The sequence below is a fragment of the Prorops nasuta genome, unplaced genomic scaffold (assembly GCF_024137725.1).
Source record: "Prorops nasuta isolate Cenicafe-Biocafe unplaced genomic scaffold, Cenicafe_Pnas_1.2 PNAS00017, whole genome shotgun sequence".
NCBI classification, from domain to species: domain Eukaryota; kingdom Metazoa; phylum Arthropoda; class Insecta; order Hymenoptera; family Bethylidae; genus Prorops; species Prorops nasuta.
The window spans coordinates 2,710,726-2,736,351 of NW_027116814.1; the positions used below are offsets into that span (position 1 = coordinate 2,710,726).

Consider the following 25,626-nt stretch of genomic DNA (forward strand, 5'->3'; position numbering starts at 1 on the left):
GACGTCATTCAAACAAATTTTCTTAATAAATATGGTTAAACTTGAAAAAGTATACTAGTTATTAGACCATATTAATCTCTATGGACAAAGAAACATCAGTTTCATTTTCAAGATACTTCAGTTAATTTATTATTTTTGTAATCCTTTTTCTTGTTAGAACGAAAAATACCTACAATTTTTATCGTACTACTTCTTTTTAATTAGAGTGTTTAATAGATTTATTGCATGTAGAAAAATTATTTGAATAATCTATGTATATTAGAATGTGACGAAACAACGCTTTTGTTGAAATAATTCGATAAAATTGCAACACAATATTGCTTAGAGAGTAAAACTTAAAGAAATAAATCAAAATAGAAATTGTCAATTTGTTTTTTCACTTTCTATAGAATGTATATTGAACACGAGTTTAGGTATGTTTTGTTACCGGTTGCTAAGACTACTACCTTTCCGCGTAGGGAGGACTTGTCAGTTTTCTACTTATACGTGCTTCCTCCATTGTTGTAGCACATATCTTATTTATAATAGTATTTATTTTAATTATGTAAATTAATTCTAATAAAAAATCTGTAATCCTTTGCAAGAATTATGAATCTGAGGTAAAAATTAACTTTTTATACAGTTAAATTGTCATTAATGAAATTTTAAATGCAGATGGCAATGGCTCGGACAACGAGCAATAACCGCGATTATCTTCTTTCGATTGATTAAATCCTCGATAACGGAAAATTGTTTAAAAAATCCATGCATATATGGCATATGCTTAGATAATGACAATAGGTATTGACTAAGATTAGAATAATTTGCGGAAAGAATGTAAATTATCCCTACTAAATTGTGCTTTGAAATAAATACTTTTTAATTATAAAATTTCTAGCTCCTATTCCTGTTACTGTATCGATGGGTATACCGGATTGAATTGCGAAATTAATTGGGACGACTGTTGGTCAGATCCATGCTTAAATGGAGGAACATGCAGTGATGCAGTTGCGACTTACAATTGTACCTGTGCCGAGGGATTCATTGGTAAATTATACAATTATTAAAATAAAATAAATTATTTTGTTTTACATTGTAATGTAGACTGCAGGTGATGTAAATTTAAATTTAACTCGTTTTGGACGTATCAAATTTAAACTTAGGTGTCGTACTGGTTGAAATTAATTCAGTGTAAGATTAGAAAGGTTTCTTGTTGTGGTGGCTGAGAGCGGACGTACGACTATGACGGTAAAAAGGCTTTGGGTGGCTCAGAGTAGACACACGACCACCAAGGGTTAATGTACAGGGTAAGATATTTTAATGTCCCACTCCCAATAACTGTCTTATTTTGATTTTTAGAAAAAAAAAATGTTTCAATCAATTGTTTTAAGGCCTCGAAAGAAAAAAAAATAACGCCCTTGGTTTGACCTTGGAAGTTTATTTGAAGATTGCATGAAGGACGACTTGAGTTTTTTAAATTAAACACCTTATATATTATTATATATTTGTGCATCTGATCTTAAGAACTTTCCAAAATATTATATTAATTTATTACTTTGTCGAAACAATCACTACATATATTGATTTTAAATTACAAGTGAATGGCTAAACAAGTGATCGCATGGAGTTAGCGGTTAAGCACATTATTTCTCTCACATTAAACCTATACTTATATGTAATTTCAAACTAAAATATACAGTGAACTACTTGATTGAAAGATAAATTTATGTTGTTTTCTGGAAAGCCCTTGAGATCAGATACAAGAATATATAAGCAATAATATATAGGACGTTCCAATTAAAAAATCCAAGTCGACATTCGTGTAACCAGGAAATAACCTTCCAAGGTCAAATCAATAGGATTATCTTCTTTTCTTCTTGAAATCATAATACTTTTGTTTGATATATTTTTTTTTTAAATCGAAAATAAAAAAGTTATCGAGGGAAGGACATTAAAATGACTTACCCTATATGTAGTCTATACATAACAATGAATTATATGTTACAATGTCGGTCAAACGTCAAAGTTCAATGGATGTCTTAAAGTCATTAAAATGTCAAATATACGTAAATTTAATGACTTACATTTTAAATATTTTTATAATAAAGTTTTAACAATTTTTATACTAAGAATATTATTCCATTAATAATAAAAGCATTTATATAATTATGAATAAAAATGTTTTGAATAGATCTTTTATGGTTAAATAGCTTCAGTTTCTTGATCAATGTAATCTTAAAGATTTTACCTATTTATGTATTAATTATCTCCTGTGTATAGACTGTAAATATCCATATCCCTAGTAAGATTTGAACCTTGCTCCTTCAGATGTTAAAGTATAAAGCATTTTTCACTAATCCCTTTCACGTTAATAAAGAATTTGCTCTTTATTGTTTACATATTCTAAGCGGAAAATCTACAATATAAATATCAGTTATTTTAACCTCAGTATGACTATAAATTCAAAATTTCTTATTTCGTTAGGATTAGCTTTACAACTCTCAGGAAGAGCCTGCTTTTTACGTATGTTTTGTTTGGGTTCGGTTTTACCTTAGAAATATAAACAATGCATTGATAACAATTATACTAATATTTTATTAAAAATAAAAAATTCTAATTTTCAATATGTTACTGAAGTATTAGGTATATTAGGGTTATTCAATTTTGTTTTGTATATTACCATGTGCTTTTTGCTCGGGGCACTGTGTTTGTTCAGGTAAACCATGTGGCGTAAGGCCAAGGCCCTCTAAGTTCATTGTTGTTTTCGATTAAATACATTTCTCCGAGAGTGTGTGCGTGTTTGTATGCTACGGGAAATTGAATCCTTTATTATTTTGCTAATTTCACTCTGTACTTTAACATGAAAATTAATATACTACACAATGACTGAACCACACACAATTCAATTTCCCACTGTGTGTTGTTGCAATCGTTTTTAACGTGAAAATTGATATACTACCCTATAGTTGAACCACACACATGAATCAATTTTTTAATGTGTATTTATCCTCAATACACTACCAAATGTCTCTTGATTCTTGATAAGAGCCCATAAAACACCAAATGTCTTAAACACATCTTTTAGGTGTCTTTTAGTCAATTGGATGACTAAAAGATATCTATAAGACAACTTTTAGTGAAATGTGCTGTATGGGAGGCATCCCATGTGAGAATTTTGCAGTTTTTATGAAAAGAGAAAGAATTTAGCTTAATATTAATTTGCAGAAATAAATCTTAGTTGTACATCCTGATCATTTGCATTTTTTTCTAGGAACTTACTGTGAAATTGATGCATCCGTTTGTAATGCAACAATTTGCAAGAACTCTGGCATATGTGTTGAGGGACCTGGATCTCATTTTTCGTGCAAATGTGCTGACGGCTGGTCCGGAGCAGTGTGCGACGAGGATAATGATGAATGTTATAATTCTCCATGTTATAACGGTGGATTATGCATTAATTATCCTGGTGGTTACTCCTGTGCTTGCCTTTTCGGTAAAAACAAAAGAATATTTTATATTTGTTTCTGGAGCACTTCTTTAGTAGCACCTATTTTATGTTATAAAAGCGAAACGTAATATTAGCCACGTATATAGAAAAATGTTCACAATTGTTTAATTAAATTAAAATTCTATAGTACGATAAGGAATTATTGAATGTGTTCAACGAGACAGCTGCCGATTCGTTCACAAAAAACCCCCCAAATGCGTTTATCCACCAACAAAATCATCAGTAGTACCAATAATTACCGCTGGGTGGCTACCACAATAAACTCCTCTCTCGTTAACGATAATTTAGCCGCGATAATACTTAAGTTATAACCGCGGATCTGAAAGTCACTTAAGATCCGATTATTGAGTTACCTTGAATTGTACCATAATTCAAGGTAAATTGAGTAATCCCGGAACTACCCTTTTTCTGATATTTAGAGTGAGTTATTACAGAGAATTAGGCTCTCCGGCTTTCACAGCGAATATCGTCGAGAACATTCCCTCTCCAAAATCTAAGGTGAGTTATCATTAAATGTAAACCGTCCACGGCTTTAATATAGTCATTCCAATCGACCAATAGTTCCTAGAACGTTTTCGATATTCTGTATATATACCTATGTACTATGGCAGTTAAACGCACTTTATTAAACCTTGATACATATATTTGTACATAGAAGGTGTATCGGCAATGATGCATATAATTTTAACCAGATACTTTTTAGGGTAAACGAAGCCGAAAAAAGCTGTACTATTATTTGCGAAAGCTTCGTTACCGAGTTAATTAATTTTTAAATCAATGAATCAGGGCTTGTGACTCAACGAAATAACTATTTTATTTTCACTTTCGTTAACAATTCTCTTTCAATAATCAAACGAATTTTGTACTTTTCGCTGTTCCCTATCACCATGCACACATGTACGATAACACTGATTATAGCTAAATGATTAAAAAAACTTACATGAAGGGAAGTTCAATCGTAATAATTATATAATTAATGTCTTATTCAAATAGATCAATGATAGTAACGCCAGTTGCTTGATCCTCACAGATGTAAAAAAAAATGCTGCTCAATTTCCCCTCCAGTCCAATAGTTCGGAATACTGTTACCCAATACTCCCTAAACGCTATTATTTTTTAAGGGAATCCATCGAGGTCAAAAATGTTAATATCCACCCATAGAACACCAAATGACTTAAAGCTATTTTTTAAGCGTCTTTTCGTCAAGTGTGCTGTATGGGCAATTATCTCCGAAAATAATAGGAATATAAAGTCTTCAGTAAAGATCATATTTATACTGTTAAAAGAATCCCTATCGCGCTAAAAAATCGATTTTTTTAATTCGAGAAAAAGTCAACTACAATTATATTTGACTCAGTAAAAAAAATGATGAATTTTATTAAGAAGAAAGGGATTTACAACCAACGGGAGAAAATTTAATGAGTAATTTAAGACCAAACACAGAAGTTAATATTCCAAAATATTCTACATTTTTTGGAATATTAGCTTATTTTTCGACTTAAATTACTGATTAAACTTTCATCCATGTCTGTAAAGGCCCTTTTTTTAGTAAAATTCGTTGTTATTTTTCACAGTCAAATATAATTGTTATTGCTATTATTTCAATAAAAAAAAAATTGAATCTTAAGCCTGATATAAAACTTTTTTCAATTAGTAAATTTGGTTTTTACTGGAAACTTGATATTCCTAATATAGTAGGAGATAACTGCAAATTAAAATTTTCGATTTCGATGGTATCCCTTAAAAAGTATGAGCGTTGAAGTTAGAATCTGGGTCAAATGGCCTTAAATAATTTAAGTAATTAAGCGACGTGGAAATCGAAAAATGAAAATCCTATTTGTTAATCAGCTTTTATAAACTAAAATTCATATTATTTGAAATAATAATGCTTCAGTTTTTATAAAGTTAACTATAATATATTTATCCAAAGAAATATGTTTTCTTTGCTAGGATTTACAGGAACTGATTGCGACATCGAAATTTATCCTTGTGAGGAAAACCCCTGCAAAAATGAAGCAATTTGTTTACTCGAAAATGGAAAGCCAGAATGTTACTGTGTACCTGATTACCATGGACCCTTTTGCGAACTCAAATACGATGACTGTCAAGCAAAATTTGTTCGTTGCAAAAATGGAGGAACATGCATTGATGGAATTAATAGTTTCGCTTGCATTTGTCCCGATAATTACATAGGACCAACCTGCGACGAGTTTTTCACGTCGACTGACAAAGCCAATACAACTTTTGTCGTTGAACAGAGGACAGATGGAGTTATTGACCTGGGAACCGAATCCAGTTGGAGTTCCACCAGTCTAGTATCTGAAATTCAAAATCTTTCACCTAGTACAATCATTTCTACAACCACAGAGTATTACATGAGTTCAAGTCATATTACTACTACAAAAGAAGAAGAGCTATCTGTTGAGCCTGGTACAGAAAGTTATACTATGGTTCCTACTACTTCAGAAAATACTGAAAAAATCACTACTGACACCAATTCACAAACAGAATTTAGTTCAGATTCGACTTCAACAGTTGAGACATTGGTTACTGAATCGACTTCGAAATCAGTAACTCAACTTTTTGCAAGTACTCAAAAAACTTCTACAAATACATTTATGGAAATTTTAGTAACGACACAGATTTCTGTGCAAGAAACCGAAGGCTTTTCAGTTTCTACTACAACTGGAATGTCGGATTTTAATTCTAGTTTTAAAGAGGGTAATGAAGGATTCGTTTCAAAAACACATACAGATTTTACCTCTACGCCTGCAGTTACTACAAATCAGATGCATCTCAGTACTCAAACTGAAATACCTGAATGTATTGGGAATCAATGCTTATCGGTATCCACCGAACTAGTGGAAACTGTCAAAAAAGTTAGTAAAATATATTAAATTAAATAATTACTATCAAATGAATTTAATATAGAGGAGGGTGAGGTAAATTATCCCTCTAAGGAAAAATCCATCGCAGTGGCACTATAATATTAATTTTAACATAACAAAAAATTTATTTCACGAAAATCACACATTACTTTATATTTCTACGTATTTGTCAAAATTACATCATTAAAGATGCTGTGTAGTAATCAATTTAAAGTAAACCTTACAAAAGGATCATATTGTTCCAGGAGTGAGGGTAAAATGATCCCACGCTGAATATTTTAAATTATTACCTTTTAACTACAGATATGGTAGGCAGAAGCTATAATCTTTGTAATAAAAAGGCAAAAAGGATATTTTAGTCCTAACATTAATTTTTGAATAAAAAAATATAATCACTATAACCGTGAAAAAAATGAACAAAGTACATTAGATATAATCTTCTTCATAGGTTTCGTTTTTAAACTGTTTGTCGTATATAAAATACATTTGTCACCATCATTATTACCGCTGTATGAAACGCAATTTGCTTCTTACGGATAAAAACATTAAGAGATCATTTTACCCAAAATGCATTGCACATCTTTCATCAAATCTTGAAATTTTACAAAAATTGATTTTAAATTAACTTTAAAAAGAAATAACAATTCATATTTATTATTATGATTTACCTAATTGAGCGATTTAAAAAATATTCCCATATTTTTTGCCTATAACATTCAAAAATTACATATCTTATATAGAAACGATGCTAAAACATATAAATATCGCTATCAAATTTTTACGCATTAAAAACAGACATTATTATATTAATTATGTATTTCAAATCTTATATTTTGGTATTTATTTATTTTTAAACTAATGGTATCAACAAATTTCATTAAAGTCTCGGGAATCATTTTCCCTCGAGGGATCATTTTGACTTAATTTCCTCTAATTGAAAGTTGATATGAGTAATTGAAATTTAACATAAGCAAGTTTTTGAAACAATCATAAGTCATCAACTTTATATGCAATTAAGTCATCATGTAAACCTACAAGTTTTAAATATTTTTTGATCACGGAACTTAAAACATTTCTTGATGAAAATTGTTGCGCTGCATTCAAATTCGCGGTCAAAATTGCATTATTAGATTAGAATTTTGAGATATTTAAGTTTAAGCATATAATTTCCTATGATGCCCTGTTTTTTAGATTAATTTTAAGATTTTTTTTAAACCAAATGAAATAAAATTATCTTAGGTTTTTATATGTATTATTTTACACATCTTAAACTATTGAAAACCATTTTTTATTTAGAAAAGTTTAATATTTTATTTATGTTCTTCACAATCATGGTGAACATATTAAGAAATGTATTTGTTTGATTTATGATAATTTAACCGATAGGTGTTATGGATTTTTAAAACAAATTTAATCATCATTTCTTCTAAAATTACAACTGATTGTAAAGAAATGATCTTCAGCAAAATTATTACTATCATTGTTAGTTAAGAGAAGAACAAAATTCATATAATTCATATGGGGGCATATTTCTCATTGTTATATACATTTTCTTACACAGCCTTATTTGTCATGATAAAATTTACCAATTTTATGATTGTTTCAAAGACAATATATTCCAGTTTTTCTTTTAAACTTTAATGAAAATTTTACAGCTAATACTTATTTTCAGCAAGGCTGTGGCTCCTCAGAGCTTTCTAAAGGTTCATCTTTCAATGGAAAATCCTATGCAAGACACAGCGTAACAATAAGCGAAAAGAATGATGGAAATATTACTCTGAAAATTTTGTTAAGAGTCACAACCATAACAAAAAATGGACTAATCCTATACGTAGATTTCGGTAACGAAAGGTATGCTTTGGTTTACTTGGAGCTTGGATCGTTAAAGCTCCAATTCTCTTGTGGTCTTCAAACTATTATACTAGGAGAAATTGATGCTGTTATTAATAACGGAAATGAAGTTGATATTGATACAAGGTTAAATTTATATGTATATATATATTTTTTTTACTTTCTAGAAAATAAGTAAACATTACTAAAGATGCAAACTTTACGTTTAGTTTTCAGTACTATGAAAAGGGAGGCATTTACGTATGCAACGCAAAATTATTGGTGAATGGTAGCACAGCCGTCACTGGAGAACAAATTCTTGCATCACCTATGAATATACTGAGCCCTGCCATTTTATATCTTGGGGGAATTCCTACAGCCTCCTTTCGCTACTTCCCCCATGTTGCTGTGGGCTTTGTAGGCTGTATGAATAATCTAAAAGTAAACTATCATCTTGTACACGATCAATTCATGAAGTAGATGGATATGCAGAGTGTAGGACAGTAATTACATCGGTTAAAATATTTCAGTAATTTTTGCAGAAATGAAAATAAACGGCCGTTTGTCTTACTGGCTTATCAGAAAGAGCAATTCGCGACGTCGCTAAAACAGTATAACGAATTGAAAATAAGTCTTCAAATAACACCGGAATATTGTCTAGAAATTCCGACCTGAAAGGTGTTCGAAGGCTCCCGTTACGAAAACCTGAGCTCCCCCTCCCCCCGCTAATGACGTCATATTAGGAACGTAGTACTGTGTTGAGCGACCAGGCACGAGCAGATCAGGAAAAATCAGTGGATTAAAATGTTTATAAACACGTTTATTACAAAACATTCTAAAATAGGTGAATTGAGCCAAGATAAGAGATCGTGAGACAAATATACCTCCATCTATCCTTCCAGTATACTTCATAGCTAATTACAAATATTCAGAGTCCCCTATCGGTATGAACCATCTCCACCAGCTTCAGAGCCCTCACCTCATATCCTTATATTGCTCCTGTGGTGTGTCACACAAACTTTAGCCTGTTTTTTGTCTGGATTTCTATCCACTCGGTTCATTTTAGTTACCGTTATTCGGTGTCGTTCCATATTGTTTAAATAATCCTAAATTGGAGTTACTAGAAAAAGTTTTGTTTACGGCACTATAATTTTTATTCGTCGAAATAAGTATAAGTTTTAAATTTTCAACATTAGAAAGCCACCAATATGACGGTAAAAATATAAAATAAATATATAACCTTCCGGTGGCATAATTTATTATATTTCTGTGTTCTTTAAACCTTTAAGGTCACCAAATCTATAAAGGTTATTTGTAGATATGTCTCTTAAAAGTTTCAAAATGTAAAGAACTTTTATGCAATGGCAGAGTTACCTGAACTTACTGCTTTTTGATAGACATTCGATCTACAAGTGACCTTTACAGTTATGGTGATCTCAAAAGCTTACATGCATAGTAATGTTAAAAATAATGCTGTCAGAAGGTAGTATATCTAATTTATATTTTTATCGTCATGTTAATGGCTTCTTAATTGTTAAAATTCAAATTGACGTATATCGGCTAAGAAAAATAATATCGCTGTAAACTAAATTTTTATCTAAAATATTTATAATATAGTATTTATTAGAAAAATATACATCTATGCCGAATAATGAATGCTACCAACAGTGTGGATTGTTTCAAACAGTCAAAAACAGTCGACTTCGCGCACAATAATTCGGAATAACTCGAAAATTGGATAGAGCAAAACAATTTTATCAACGGATTCGGTTTTAGTGGGAAGAATGACATTTGAAACCACCGTTAAATCCTCGGCACCTTTCAAAATGTTTAATTTTTTAGACCTGTGTTATTTAGTTATCAGCTCATACTAATTTACTTGAATCATGACAATGGATTATTCACGGAGATAAAAATCGGTTTGAAAATTGGGAGGGCCGAACTAGCTGTATAAGAGAAGTAGTGCTTGACGGTGGTATAGACATGTCTCTTTATCTACTTTTGTATGTACTTACCGTCGAGACACTATCGTGTCTTTTGATTTTGCTACGGTCTGCATTACGAAATCCTTATAGATTTAGTCTTAATTATTATGGTTAGAGTATTTAATTTTTCAATATATTAGGGTAATGCGGATAATTTTGTACTCCTCGTATACACATATAGCGTTTTAAAAAAATCCGGAAGAGCAAAAAATTTCGAAAACAAAACATTTTAGAAAAAACGGCCATGAGTATTTTTTAATAATTTCATAACTCTATTATATGATAAAATTGGTTAAGCATGAGTGGAGTGTTGGAGGTCATATTGAGTTTACCTTTATTTTTATAAATGCAATTTACCAATTTTTATTGCATATTGTTATAGCTTATCTCAAAAACTTACCAGAAAACACTATGTTAAAATATGCTTTCAACTAGTTATGTTCACTATATATTTCGATTTGAAATTATAAGTAAATGAGGGCCCATACAGCACACTTGACTAAAAGTTGCCTTATAGACATCTTTTAGTCATCCAATTGACTAAAAGACGACTAAAAGATGTTTTAAGTCACTTGATGTTCTATGGAATGCCATAGAAAACAGAAAGTTCTGCTTAAAAAAATCAAGGTGACCTTCATATACCCTTCAACATTCTACACGAGGTTAAATTGATTTTATTATCTTATGGAGTTTCGAAAAACAACAAGTTATCCCTGAAGGTTTTTCTCGAAAACGCTTAGTTTTTGTACTTGTTGTTCTTCGGATTCTTTTGGGAAACCCTGTATACATAGATTATCGTAGACCACATATCACACCCTAATATCTTGGAGACAAAGCAGGGAGAAAAACATATTCCCGACAAAAGTTGTACGGTTCTCAAAACTACATTATACAAAATCATTGATATGACCTTGAATTGCGTTTTGCAAATCATATCCATTTTTCTAAATGGAGCCTTCTATTTTTAATAAATATTTATGCAGCTTATATTGAAAGCTTCCTAAAAAACTATAATAAAGTGTTTTTTAATTATGGGATGTAGGAAATATTATGCTTGAGACTCTTGCTAGTTAAAGTGACCTTGAGCCTGTAAGTGTAAAAATTGCGATGGCGGATAATAACCATATCATTAACTGACGATAGGCAGAAAAGGATGATCAAGTAAATTACTATATCTCTCTGTCACTCCTATTGCTTTCCACTTTGTTAATCTCACTGACAATTTAAAGAGAATGAGAGATAAAAAGCACACATACTTTTTCTGTCTCTTTTTGTTTCATACAGCAAATTTTAAAAGCAGGATATCATTTGGTTTAGGTTACGTTACCAGAATATCGTGAAAAGTACAGCTGCTTCATAAAAGACTATGTAATTTTAGTTATTTTTGGAAAGCACAAAAAAAGTACCTCGAATTTTAAACCTAGTGTTTTCTTGAGGAATAGACCATAAATCCCCCATACAAAGGCAAATGCCTAAGAGGGAATTAGATTACTGTTTACCCAATTACCACAAGCGTGTTCGTAAAAATCATCGCACGGATTAACACTTTTATTCATATTTGATAGAATAAATTTTCCTGCTATGTAATTCAGTTTTCTTCACACACAAAGTGTTTTAACGAAGTCATTGTTTTTTATTGAAATTATTTATATTGGTACTTGTCTAATTCTTTACACTCTACTGTTTCGCAAACTACAATTAGTTCCGACTTCTTCTCTTCATTTGTTTTGGGGAGATGAAATGTAAACCAAGAAAAATCGAATAAACCAGACCAATTTTTATAATCTGTCAAACAGTCTGGAAATGTTCACCCCAACACCACGATTTCTAAGTAAAATCTTTAGGGTAAAATAATGCTATCAGTTAATCATATAAGGTTCTATTATTGGTTTACTAAATTATTCAATAATTACATTAAAAGACAACGAAAAATTTTTCTAGACAGCTACACGAATTTTTACTTGAGTTGAGTTCAGAATAAGCTTAAATTAAAATTCATTGGTGAGAGAGTACAGGCTCATGAAAAAGAGGAAATGGCTTGGATGATTAACAATTGTCAAGGAATTATATGATAATTACAATTGAGATATGAGAAAATCAGCGACACATCCTCCATTGATTAACTTCTGTCTCTGGACCATCAGTACCTAGTGATAATACTATCATTTTTATTAAAATTAGATATATTTCACTGGTAATGTTTTTCTATAATACATTATTACATGTCATTTAAATTATAGTTCAGACACTACGTAAAATACCCAGATAGCAAAATCCTGTCGTAATGTTGTCATATTGTCCTCAGAAAGCAGTATTCCGTGATGACAAAAATAGACACAGATGAGGACTCATTTGTACCTCAGATTGCACTCACGTCATGAGGTACCATTAAATGATAGAAAATGTTGAATTCCGATGTAGGATAATTCTTCAATTTTTAACGCCGGCGTTACAACATTTTCGCTCTGCATTTAATCAAATTTACTTTCATTTTTGATGTCCAAATGATTTGACCGTACTTTTGCTGATGAAAAATCGTTTTCTCTGGTGGGTCTTGAACGCTGGTCGTTGGAATAATGAGACTGATACCTTGTCCATTACACTGCCTGACGTTAGTTAGTAGCAAAGTTCCATTTGTCTATATATTTCGACTGGTTGTAATTTTATCGGTCACATTAATTAAAAAAAATGTACGTGCTGTAGCGTTGATAGCGATATATAGCTTGCTTCTTGAATACTCGTTATTTGAAAATATTAAATGTATTACCACAATTACATTCAATGTACTCATAATTCACTCATGGTGTGTCAACAGCAATCTTCATATTATTATCATTACATGATCTCATTTTTTTCTTACAATATGACGTGAAATGTAGAACATAGCATGTCCTCACGATACGTCAGTAAATGTCACGATGTGAGCTCAGGATCATATTGACATCATAGACCATTAATATTAACATGTTATGTTTTAACATAATCTGATCACAAAAATAAAGCATTATGCGGTAATATATACATATCACGTCGTGATTAAACCTGAGGTTTCAGACGTTGCTATCTGGGCAGAATAGCTAGTTTGTGGTCATTTTTCTTTTCACGTTCTCATGAATCTAGATGATCTTATATCTTTCGTATATGGATATAATTAGATGTAAGATTATATAGAGTCAAATCTAATCTACTCGAAATTAACTCGAATTTTTCGTTGAATCTTCATGGTTTCTGTTCTTGTTTCGTTTAGTGTAATTATTAGCAGTTGAGAAAATTTATTTTTGCTGAATTATCAGCATATTAAAATTCTTCAGAATCAAAACATTCTTAAATTGAAAATCCCTATAAAAGAATTACAAAGATATTAATATTTTAAAAGGAAAGTAAAGTTTTTCAGATACTTTCTTTCCTCTAGATCCATTGCCTTTTGCAAAATCAAGGTTACCTCGCGAAGGGTATTGCAATGGTCTTGAACTGAGCAGAGGCTTTGTTTGTTCGTTTTTAGTTTGATCTGATTAGAATTTATATTTAATATTCAAATAATTTGTTAATTTAAAAAGAAAAACCCAAAAACAAACAAAACTCATTACGCGTAACTCGTTTCTGACCATACGTTTGCTCTCACCCCTGGGAAGGGAAGGGAAGGATAACAAAATTGGTAAAAAAGGAACCTAAATAAGAAATGTTATCTATCACCGAAAGCTATAATGCCTACCTAGTACGCAAAACTAAAAAGCCTACCTATATCGGAAAGCTAAACCTGAAAAAAAATACACACGCACGGAAAATATGATAACGCAATGAAGATCCCGAAAAAAATACACGCACGTAAAATATAATATAATGCGATGAAGAACCTGAAAAGAAAGCCTGCCTAACACCGAAAGCTAAAATGGCACCCTAAAACGCAAAGTTAAGGTGCCTAAACCTATATCGGAAATCTAAACCTGAAATAAACACGCGCACTCATAACATTAAAACACAAGACAAAATTATGAAATGGTTTTAACCGAAGAAGGACCGACTGGAATCTACTGATAGGTTCTTTCGGTCATTCTTAGATTCCTAAAAAAATCCAGTTTTACACGTGAGACTCACTCATTCGGCGAAAATCCAACGATGATCCATCTGCAGCCTGCAGGATATGACGAAGATGACACTCGCGATAGTTTATTTATAAAATAATACTACGCGACTCGGATATTTAAATAAATTATATTTCGTGACACGCACTTTAATCTCAAAGTGAGATGGCCCACCATAATAAAGACAAAAACGAAAACATTTATTGAGTAAAATTGTAATCAAAAAATTTTTCTGTTTATTCTAACCATGAAATAAAAACAATGGTACTCCCAGGCTATGAGAGTCCTTGATGCTGTTACACTTGGCTACTGCATGCACCGAAACACGTTGCATAAAAAATAACACTCGCGCCGCTAATTGTCTTTCTTTACCAATTCCTTCAATTCTTAGACAAATTCCTACATACGTAAATATTTTTATTTCAATCACATTATGCATTTTACTGATATATTTTTTTAAAGAATTGAGCAATTGGATTTATATAAATTTAATAAAACCCGTACTGAGAAAAATATCCTCAATCAATGAGCAACTTTTCGTGGTAACAATAATGGATAAATTTCGTTAACATAAAAAATAAAATCATTGACATAATAACGAATATTTCATTACATACTAAACTATAATTGTTAAACGAATGAATGTCTGTTATATTAATTCACTTTGTTCATTGTTATAGCAAAAACTTGTTCAATGATTAAAGTATTTTCTCTGCGTGGTAAAATTAAATAATCATAATAATGAAACTGCACGTGCGTGATTAATATAAAGTATTTAATTATTTCTATTTGCGAATAATTAATCGGTTGTCAGCGATTACGACGAAAAAAAGCTCGGCGCGCGCACGATTCACTGACAACCACCACGTGCAGATTCGAAAACTGAATTGTATAACAGGTGATAAGCAACGTGCTCATCCGGAAGTAGAACAATGGAATCTGATTGGTTGGAGCTTTGGGCTGCGCCAATTGGGTGAGATTAATTATTGAGTAAGCTGTTTAACGAACACTTCCAGTCTGGATAATCTTAAAACTAGAGCCGTTTTGGATTTAAAATGGCGATTGCTGATCACATATCTGCAATTTTATAATCAATCGGCAATCAGCATTTGAAATTTAGCAAATAATTCAGCATTAAGCATGTTAGGACAGCTTAGCGCTGCGATAGGCGCTGCTTAAAATTAATATCGACATGATAGATCGAATTAACCGAATTGACCAATTATAACATAGCGCGCGCGCGTTAAGGTGTTTGCTTTGCTAATAAAAATGTTTTTCTAAGGGCCACTTCTACGAAACGTGTTTAATTTAAACTGTATAATGCACGTTACATAATATAAGTATAAAATTGATTTAAAAATTTCTGCAATAGAGTTTACGTGATTCGAAAGTATCTGTTGCAAATCATAATATTAAATTATTGAAGATTTGTTTATTTTTTATAATTTATTATGATACTCATTTTTTTCATATTCATAACGAAAAATTATTTATTTCGTGTTCATTTATTTACTTCGTTGATTAAAATGCATAAACATATAGTTAAAAAATGAACATGTGCCTGTGACAAGTAGAGAGGATAAGAGCGCACGTATGCATATTTTTTTATTCCTTATACACTGTCTTTTCAATTACAAATAAATTCAACTGGAAAGTGACGGGGAGACAGAGAAAAAGAGCATATTACTTGATCTTCCCTTTCTTTTTATCTCCGACCAATAGGATGCTAATTACCCGCAATTGCGATTTTAGTACTTTTAGACGCTGGCTCAATTAATTTGACGGAACCTTATAAGCTATTCCTTTTAAAAATCTTAAAGTTACGTTCATAGTGCCTTTAGAACGCATTCAGGGTCAAACAATAACATCTTATGCTTCTCTAAAAACTATACAAATTTTGTCTAAAATATTTTTCCCCAAATTGCTCATAGTTTTCGAAAGAGAACGAGTGTACGGGTGTTCTACGATACACCGTATATATTTGTTAATTGACTAAAATTCCTAGGTTAATGAGGTCCCACGACATTTCATACAAGATTCAACTGAATATTTTCAAATAGAAGAATGTACGTCGCTTCTTTGTCTATCCAATCCTTGCAAAAATTTTGGAGTCTGCGATGAGGTTAATAATATAGTTAGTTGCAGATGTTTTTCTGGGTAAGGTAACATACTATTAATATAAACCTAATTCGATAGATATTCCCACTATTACAATACATACAGGTATTCCGGCAAGTTCTGTGAGCGATCCGCTTGTGATGATAATCCGTGCTACTTAGGGTCAACTTGCATAAATTCTCCGGGAGCTGGATATGTTTGTATTTGTCCATTTGGAAGTCGTGGCCTTTTGTGTGAAGAAGGTAGTTTACTATTATTATTTTGTAATTACAGAAGTCTTCAAAAATTAAATTGTTTCAATAACTAAAAGTCCTAATGTTTCCAAAGGATTTGGATGTGTTGACCACGAATCCAACATCAAAAATGTCCTATCCTGACAAGATTTTAGGAAATTATTAACCTAATGGAATAGAAACGCTATTTTTAACCGTAATTGCATTCATGTAATACAGATAATATCAATTTTGCCTAATACCCAATATGACATCGTTTAGCACTATGGTCCTACGGTGGCAAAATTTATCTAGATAATATCATTATGAACAGAAATCCAGTAAGTTTTACATCATCTGAACGTATTTTGCTACCAGAGCAATTCCACTATTAAAAAGCGCAAGACGAATTTTTTTCTTGTGTGTGTGTGTGTGTGAAGAATTATCACTTTAAACGTAATTGGTAGATTTGAAATCAACGTTTTACATAAAAACTAGTAAAAGTGACTATTTACAGAGTTAACATGAAAGTATTTGGTATCTTCAAGGTTTCTTAGAGTCGCCAAATATAAGTCGTTAGCCAATCTTGCTGAATTCAATATGGCAGATTCAAATAATCCTGCAATCCATTAATAGTTTACCATTTGAAGCAGTCCTATACAGTAAACTTGACTAAAAGGTGTCTTATAGAGATATTTTAGTAATTCTATTGATCAAAGAAGTCTAAAAGATATCTTTAAATCACTTGGTGCTGTATGTCTGAATCAGTTATTGGAAATTATTTTCTACAATTTTAGGAATATTAGCTTATTTTTAGCCTCATGCTATTCGTTGAGTTCTACTGCATGGAAGTTATGTCCTCTTTTTTTAGGAGATTTTACCTCTAAAGAACTGGGTTTAAAAAATTAGTTGCACTCATAAAAAACTTTATATTCCTTAAATTATTAAAAGTCATTTGTATTAAAAATTGTCTTCCTCCATATATGGTTCTCGTTAAAAGAATGCAAATATTACTTAAAATAACATTTTTCAAGGATTTATTTTACAATATTACAAAATCTTTACATGCTAGAAATATTTTGGCAATGGATTTGTGATCAGCACGATAACATCCTTCGGAAAAGCCTAATCCTGTCTTTCGTTATAGAAATGTGTTAACCTGTAATATTAATAGAATCCAAATATAAACATAGTAATATAAATAATTTATACTTCTAGATTTCACAGTGACCAGACCTTCTTTCTCAGTAATACTGCAAGGATATTCTTCTTATGTAGCTTATGGATTATCAAATTCAATAAAAGATGACATGGAATTAAAAATGAAAATTATTCCAAGAAATTTGGACCAGATTTCATTAATAGCATTCCTAGGTAGAAGTAGTTACACCAAAGAATTGGTTGATTATCTCTCCATCACTTATGTTAAGGGCTATATTATGCTAACTTGGGATTTAGGTTCAGGTAATTGACAATTAGATGAAAAAAAAGAACTTGTAACGCAAAATTAAAATCTTAGGTGTAAGACGAATATTTACTAATGTTCCGTTGACATCCGTCACGTCACACAATTCGTCAACGGTTAAAGTAACAAAAACCTACATATTACGTGTAGGAAGAAAAGGAAGGGATGCCTGGTTGGCAGTTGAAGGAGCTGGTAATGTAACTGGAAGGGCTGCTGGATCTATGACCAGACTCGACGTATCCCCAATTCTTTATATAGGTGGTCTAACGATTTTTTAAATTTTATAAGCAAAACTCATCGCCAATTTTATTTTAAAATTTTCAATTTAATTAAGGTGGTCATAAATCTACCAATTATGAATCTTTACCACATGACCTTCCTTTGCATACTGGATTTTCTGGCTGTATTTTTGACATAGAATTACGAATAAAAGATATAGTCAACGACATAACAAGTTCGAATCCTGCCACAGGAAGAGGCGTAGGCGAATGTTACCGAAACGAATGTATACAACATTCTTGTAAAAATGGTGCAGTTTGCCTGAACCATGGTCCAACATACAGGTCGTATTGAAACATTATTTTAATCTGTTATAGAATAGTTTCACATGCTCTTCCATATTTTTTGATTGTAGATGTATCTGTAAAGACGGCTGGAGTGGCTCGGACTGCTCAGAAGAATCTAATATTTTCATTAGAAAGCATGCAGTGTGTTAATATTGTAACGAAACAGCTTCAGAACAATACGAAACTAAGTGTGCATAAAGAGTGAATATTTATGTTTAGGATGTTAACGTGTAACTTGCAATGTGTACAAGAAATCCTGAAAGAAAGAAATGAATCGATTTATATAATTCCTTATGAATGAGTAAGAGTGACTTGTGATAAACGATGTAAAAAGGAGTAATAAAGTATGAAATATAATTATAAGATGACATGTTCACACATTGAATGTGTTGCACTTGACAGCGTGCATCATTGGTGAGAGAGTGTAGGCTCATGAAAAAGAGGAAATGGCCTGGATGATTAGCAATTGTCAAGGAATTATATGATAATTACAATTGAGATATGAGAAAATCAGCGACCCATCCTCCATTGATTAACTTCTGTCTCTGGACCATCAGTACCTAGTGATAATACTATCATTTTTATTAAAATTAGATATATTTCACTGGTAATGTTTTTCTATAATGCATTATTACATGTCATTTAAATTATAATTCAGACACTACGTAAAATATAATAAGATATTAAGTTGTTATATATTATTGCTTATATCAAAGAAAATAATCGAAATTGCATTAAATATAAATCGTTCACCCTGGACATAATTGTTATCTTTTTTAGTTTCGACAAGATATAGAGAAGTTTTTATTAGAAAACTAATGATAACATTAGGTTTATATCCCTCTGTCTACGTATATTCTTTCTTAAACTCTTGACGTGATAACGAATTTCTGCTAACATTTTGCGATTTGGCAGCCTAATTACATCAGAAATGATACCGCAAATTCATGCAACATCCCTGGCAGCTAAACTAAGATCGACCAGTGTTTTATAATTATATCAAGTTACTCAAATATTCTAAAAATATACTGTTATTCTTCTCAACACTTTGTCGAAAGTCAGTATGCTTTATTTTAAAAAAATACCGAATAGGTGGAAAGCAAAAAGATTTTTTTTAAAACAATATATAGTTTGCAATTTCTTTTAATGATAAGTTTTCATTTCAGTTACATTTATAATAAAGGCAAGATTATAATTTATTTCCAAATATCACATTTCTTTTCCGGATTCATTTTACTTCCAACTGGACATGAGAATGTTTTAGAAAATTCTTCAGAGTTTGATAATACACCATTTATTCTAAATGATCCAATACTGTGTGTACTACTTTTTATTTTAGCAATAAAATTAGATGGTTTGACAGTCTCGCAGAAAGCCTAAAACAGAAATACAATTAATAAACGAAAAGCTTAAAAAACCTTATAGAACAAACAACTATGTAAAACCAACATTTGCAGTGGAGAGAAACAACATTTGCTCTTCTGTAAAATCTTCGAATCCAGGAAGCTTAAGATCTGGCGTTTCTTTAATCTCGGTCCAGAGTTTAAAGGCTTTATATATTATAGATATTCCTGTGACATCAGCAACATTTTCGTTTAATGTTTTCTTACCATCCGCGTTAACTGTAATATTGCCAACTTCTAAAGAGTATGAGTTGTATTGTTCAATAAAGCAGTCCAGCCGTGTCATATATTCCTTCTCCATTTGTTCATCCCATTTAAACTCTTTCCCATTTTTATCATAAGTACGACCTGAAAGATATAATATGTTAAATTCTATGGCATTTTGTAATATTATAAGCTTTTCATTTATTTAAAAGGCATATTACTAGTGGGACCAAAACCATGGGATACTTCATGACTAGTTAAGAAGCCTAACATACCAAAATTAATGGCACTGTAAAGAACATTTATTTAACGAAATGATTAAAATCAATGCATCAAAATTATTTGTATGAGCTACTTACTCAGGATAAGAAATAGAGAACCACGGAAATTCGAAAACCGCAGCTGGAAAGACTGAAATAGAATGGCGTTATATAAATATATTTTTTTCAACATATTTTTAATCTACATGTTACTTACCTATAGAATTTTGAAAACGTAGATAATAAGCATTTACTTGTGTAGGTTTGACTATAGTCCATCTAATACAAATTTTAAATTAAGTTTAAAAATACTGATTATTTTTAATCAAGGGTTTTTAAATTCTAGATAAATTTAATAATCTTAGTTTCACTTACACATCAAAATCACCATCGTCTTGCGATAGCTTTTCAAATTCCCATATTTTTTTAAATCTCTCATAGGATAAGGAGTTGTCAAAATTATTACCAACAATTATTAACTACATTGAAATATAAAAGAGAAGTTATAAAGATTCCCGCGGAATTAATAAAGATAATAAATCATTTAAAATATAAAAGTGGTAATCATACCCCTCTAAAATGATTTTCAAAAGCGGTATTATTATCGAACCATTCGGGATAACCTATGTATTCCTTTATTTTGTCTACTTTTTCCTTGGCATCCTTCTTCATATCCTCATCCAACCAAGTGGATCCCTCAATTTCTAATTTAGTGGCGTTTTTCATAACGTCAATCATACCATTGGTCTTTAATAAAATATAAATTTATTAACTACTTTTCATTATTTATAAATTTAGGAGAAGAGAATTATTTTAAAACTTACTATATTCGAAGCTTCTGTATGGAAATATTTCTTTACGTATTCATAGGAAATAGCTTCAGTCATTTTTACTTCATCGACACAACCTTTCCATCTTGGTATTTGTTTTGGATTAGGGAAACAATCCAAGATTGTACAAGTCAGGTCTTTGGTAAGCAAATACATCCTGCTTATAAAATTCCAATGAATAAAATTGACTGAAATGCAAATAATATTTTCGTCGATATACTATATATATATATATATATATATATATATATGTGTGTGTACTTAAACAATTGAACAGGCACTATATTAAATTAATTACCGATTACTTCATTAGGTGTTTTCTTGAGTAATTCGAAATACTCAAAAAGCTGATTATCATTTATAAATGGTACTATGAGAACATCATCTATGTTAACATCAATTTCTTCCAACAAATCTTCAAAACATTCTCTAAATAACTCCTACAAAAGAAAAAGTGAAGATAATATTATTTTTATTATTTCAACATTTTGTAATCTGCTGCAAATGTATTAATGGATCTACCGTCATTTCACTTGAAACTTCTTCGATATCAAACTCATCCTGTTCGAAGTTATCATTACTATCATTTTCAGAAATGTTGCATTCGTCATCATCGTTGCTATCATTACAATTAAGTATTTCATTTTCTTTCTCACGATCCTCAGTACTGGCATTAATATTTTTTTCATAACTATCGTTCAACTTACTGTCTTTCCCAACTGTATCATCATTTTCAGTTGCTTTATTTAATTTATTTTTCTTATTTATTTTAATCTGTATAACTTTGTTTTTTTTGTTATTAAGTTTTGATCGTAATAAAATTTGATCCAGCAATTCATAAATATCTTCATCCTTACGTTCAAATGTCCAGTCATTAATTGCAACATCTCTTTTCTGTCGTTTAAAATTATCAACCTGTTGACTGTTTTTATTATTATAATCACGACGCTTTGATATTTTGTTCAATCTAAATGATAATCTTTCCATTTTCTCTAATAAATTTTGATGACTGTTGTTTCTATGTTTATTCAATTTCTTATTTAATTTTTTAATGTATTTATTTTTTTTGTTTACTCTCTTATTAAAATCTTGTTCCTGATTATTTTTTCTTCGACCGAGTATCTTTGTTGTTTCATCAATGATGGTTTTATTCAAGGCAATACAATCGTCGTCGTCATTCTTCGATTCTTCTTTATCTTTATCAAAACAATCATCTTCACTATGAGTACTATCGCTCTCATCCTCTTTCTTTGTAGCCTCAATATTCCGAATCTAAAATTGAAATATTTTTTTCATAATTCAATATCTATTTCTTATATTTATCAACAGTTTAGCTAATAGTAATTGACGACCTTAAAAAGCTCATTTTCAAAATTGATTAAATCATTAACATCTTTGGTTAGTTTCTTTTCAGAGAGGATAGTGTCTGTATGTTTCGCAATCTTTTTGGCAATTTTAATAATAGTGCGTTGGTAATAGCCGTCAGATTGCGTATAAATCTTTTCACGAGGAAATTTCAAATATGCTTCTAACGGAAGAATTGGAACTTCAATCTGTAAATCAAAACGATACGATTTCGTATGTATCTAACATCTTCTTTAAATAATTAACAAATTTTATACCATTATAAAGGGTTTATTATGTTCTCCACTTAAAGATTTATCTAAAACTTTATAGTTAAAAAAAGTTGAGGCGCCTATTATGTTAGTATAATATTTTTCCACTTTTTTGAAAGGTTTATCGAGCAAATTCCATTCACCCTTTTCCATAGCTAGCGGCCAGCCACCAATTCTCGACACAATTGAAGCGATTGAAGATAATCCTCTGTCTTTCATAGTCTCTGCATTAACCAAATAAAAATTAAATGAATGGAATTCTAAATACAAAAATTATTAATTAATTTCGTACCCTCGTTCATACAAGCTTTGTACCACTTTTTTGATAATTTTAGAGGTAGAGTATCATCGTGTTCTACTTTCGCCTCCAGAATTTCTGATAAATATATGTAATTGAATGAAAAGCTATTTACTATAATTATACTAGGTTCAGTAAAATAATGACATCAAGTACCTCGCTTCTTCAAAAGAATATTTTCATACATAAAATGCGTTGTACTCCATGAGTCTGACCAATTAGGTACTGGATTACTAATTTTCGAATTTCCACAAGCATATTCGTAGAAATCATCACATGGATTTACACTCTTGTTCATATTTGCAAGAATAAACTTGCCTGCGTATCAAAGGATGAACTTATTTTCTAATTATTTATACGAGGTAATTGCTACCTTTTGTAACCATATGAAAAACTTACCAATGTTTTTGCATTCCTCTGTCTGGCAGATTACATTTGATTGTGTTCTCTTATCACCATTTATGTTGGGAAGATGTCGCTTAAACCATGGGAAATCTGAAAGATTGGAATCAACGAAAATTGTATCATCGTTTGATAAATCTAACAAAGTTCGTCCTAACACTGTAGTCCCCAAGGAAAATCTAGAATAGTAACAATTTCATTATTTAAATGAATAGTGTTCTACTTATTTCAATTAGTGGTTTACTTTATTAAATGCTCTAATTACACACATTAAAAACCAGCGAAACATTTTCACAGAAAAATAAATTACATTTGCGAAAATGGCTTGTGCAACGTTTTCATCGGACTATTATATTTTAATAGACCAGTAAGAGGTTATATGCTTATGGAAATAGGAAGTGCCTCAATTGATAAATATTGTCGCATAATTATGCGATTGTTATAATTATGATATGAAAGAATCATCTCCGCATCCTTCAGTAATAATTTTTCGCCAACACTAATTATCATCAGCCATTGATATTTTATATATGTGTGTGTACTATTATTTATACACATATGCGGTATAATTAGGATAGTTAGTTTGTGGTCATTTTTCTTTTCACGTTCTCACGAATCTATAGATGATCTTATATCTTTCGTATATGGATATAGTTAGATGTAAGATTATATAGAGTCAAATCTAATCTACTCGAAATAACCTTGAATTTTTCGTTGAATCTTCATGGTTTCCGTTCTTGTTTCGTTTAGTGTAATTATTAGCAGTTGAGAAAATTTATTTTTGCTGCATTATCAGCATATTAAAATTCTTCAGAATCAAAATATTGTTAAATTGAAAATCCCTATAAAAGAATTACAAAGATATTAATATTTTAAAAGGAAAGTAAATTTTTTCAGATACTTTCTTTCCTCTAGATCCATTGCCTTTTGCAAAATCAAGGTTACCTCGCGAAGGGTATTGCAATGGTCTTGAACAGAGCAGAGGCTTTGTTTGTTCGTTTTTAGTTTGATCTGATTAGAATTTATATTTAATATTCAAATAATTTGTTAATTTAAAAAGAAAAAACCAAAAACAAACAAAACTCATTACGCGTAACTCGTTCCTGACCATACGTTTGCTCTCACCCCTGGGAAGGAAAGGGAAGGGTAACAAAATATATTTGTAAAAAAGGAACCTAAATAAGAAATTTTGTCTATCACCGAAAGCTATAATGCCTACCTAGTACGCAAAACTAAAAAGCCTACCTATATCGGAAAGCTAAACCTGACAAACATACACACGGACGCAAATTATAATAACGCAATGAAGATCCTGAAAAAAAAACACACGCATGCAAAATATAATATAATAACGCAATGAAGAATCTAAAAAGAAAGCCTGCCTAACACCGAAAGCTAAAATGCCAACCTAAAACGCAAAGTTAAGGGTCCTACCTATATTGAAAATCTAAACCTGAAATAAACACACACACACACACAAAACATTAAAACACAAGACAAAATTAAGAAATAGTTTAACTGAAGAAGGGCCGATTGGAATCTATAATGCAGATTAATAAAAAAATCCACAAATTTACCCGTAGGACTCACTCATTCGGCGAAAATCCAACGATGATCCATTTGCAGCCTGCAGGATAAGACGAGGATGATACTCGTGATAGTTTAATTATAAAATAATACGACGCGTCGCGGATTTTTTAAACGAAACTACGCGACTCGGATATTTAAATAAATTATATTTCGTGACGCGCTCTTTAATCTCAAAGTGAGATGGTTCACTATAATAAAGACAAAAATGAAAACATTGAATCTAATTAACTTCTTATATACTTATATTATCACATCGACTATATTTCTCTTATTTCTCTCGCAAATATTCTCTTCTGCCACAAACTGGACTTATAATTACTATTTCTCCACTACCTGCTTTCTCCGCTTGGTCAGCAAAAATAATACGATATCTACGTCTATTCATCAACT

General features: G+C 30.9%; 2 protein-coding genes across 5 annotated transcripts; one reads left to right on the forward strand and one right to left on the reverse strand.

Annotated features, from left to right (window-relative positions):
• Window positions 1-467: 467 nt before the first annotated feature.
• Window positions 468-19,907, forward strand: LOC136779388 (protein eyes shut-like). 2 transcript variants are annotated; one of them, XM_066736951.1, is made up of 14 exons: window positions 468-599; window positions 655-780; window positions 878-1,026; window positions 3,251-3,472; window positions 5,438-6,366; window positions 8,048-8,352; window positions 8,436-8,646; window positions 16,278-16,429; window positions 16,496-16,632; window positions 17,821-18,066; window positions 18,122-18,325; window positions 18,402-18,630; window positions 18,702-19,690; window positions 19,800-19,907. In XM_066736951.1, the coding sequence occupies exons 1-13, from the start codon at window positions 589-591 to the stop codon at window positions 18,781-18,783; spliced, it is 3,003 nt and encodes a 1,000-aa protein (XP_066593048.1). In that variant the 5' UTR covers window positions 468-588; the 3' UTR covers window positions 18,784-19,690; window positions 19,800-19,907. The 2 variants fall into 2 exon arrangements, with proteins under 2 accessions (XP_066593048.1, XP_066593049.1); XM_066736952.1 differs by lacking the exons at window positions 18,702-19,690; window positions 19,800-19,907 and having other exon boundaries at window positions 18,402-18,695.
• LOC136779389 (neprilysin-2-like) lies at window positions 19,761-25,565 on the reverse strand. Of its 3 annotated transcripts, none has more exons than XM_066736955.1 (16): window positions 25,224-25,565; window positions 23,644-23,825; window positions 23,401-23,562; window positions 23,239-23,322; window positions 22,953-23,170; window positions 22,683-22,883; window positions 21,853-22,602; window positions 21,629-21,770; window positions 21,325-21,518; window positions 21,071-21,247; window positions 20,876-20,979; window positions 20,718-20,779; window positions 20,600-20,651; window positions 20,462-20,529; window positions 20,083-20,384; window positions 19,761-20,009 (listed from the first exon to the last, which is right to left on the reverse strand). In XM_066736955.1, the coding sequence occupies exons 1-16, from the start codon at window positions 25,238-25,240 to the stop codon at window positions 19,830-19,832; spliced, it is 2,895 nt and encodes a 964-aa protein (XP_066593052.1). In that variant the 5' UTR covers window positions 25,241-25,565; the 3' UTR covers window positions 19,761-19,829. The 3 variants fall into 3 exon arrangements, with proteins under 3 accessions (XP_066593052.1, XP_066593051.1, XP_066593053.1); XM_066736954.1 differs by lacking the exon at window positions 25,224-25,565 and adding an exon at window positions 23,916-24,063; XM_066736956.1 differs by lacking the exons at window positions 19,761-20,009; window positions 20,462-20,529; window positions 25,224-25,565 and adding an exon at window positions 23,916-24,063 and having other exon boundaries at window positions 20,226-20,384.
• Window positions 25,566-25,626: the final 61 nt, after the last annotated feature.

Excerpts from the sequence above, each read along its gene's own strand:
- LOC136779388 (XM_066736951.1), top strand. Across the intron at positions 6,367-8,047 it reads TAGTGGAAACTGTCAAAAAA|CAAGGCTGTGGCTCCTCAGA; the intron begins GTTAGTAAAATA and ends ACTTATTTTCAG. Across the intron at positions 18,067-18,121 it reads AACTTGGGATTTAGGTTCAG|GTGTAAGACGAATATTTACT; the intron begins GTAATTGACAAT and ends TTAAAATCTTAG.
- LOC136779389 (XM_066736954.1), bottom strand. The coding sequence starts at position 23,935 with ATGTTTCGCTGGTTTTTAAT. Across the intron at positions 22,603-22,682 it reads TTGAAAATGAGCTTTTTAAG|ATTCGGAATATTGAGGCTAC; the intron begins GTCGTCAATTAC and ends TTTCAATTTTAG. Across the intron at positions 20,010-20,082 it reads TGTTTCTCTCCACTGCAAAT|GCTTTCTGCGAGACTGTCAA; the intron begins GTTGGTTTTACA and ends TTTCTGTTTTAG.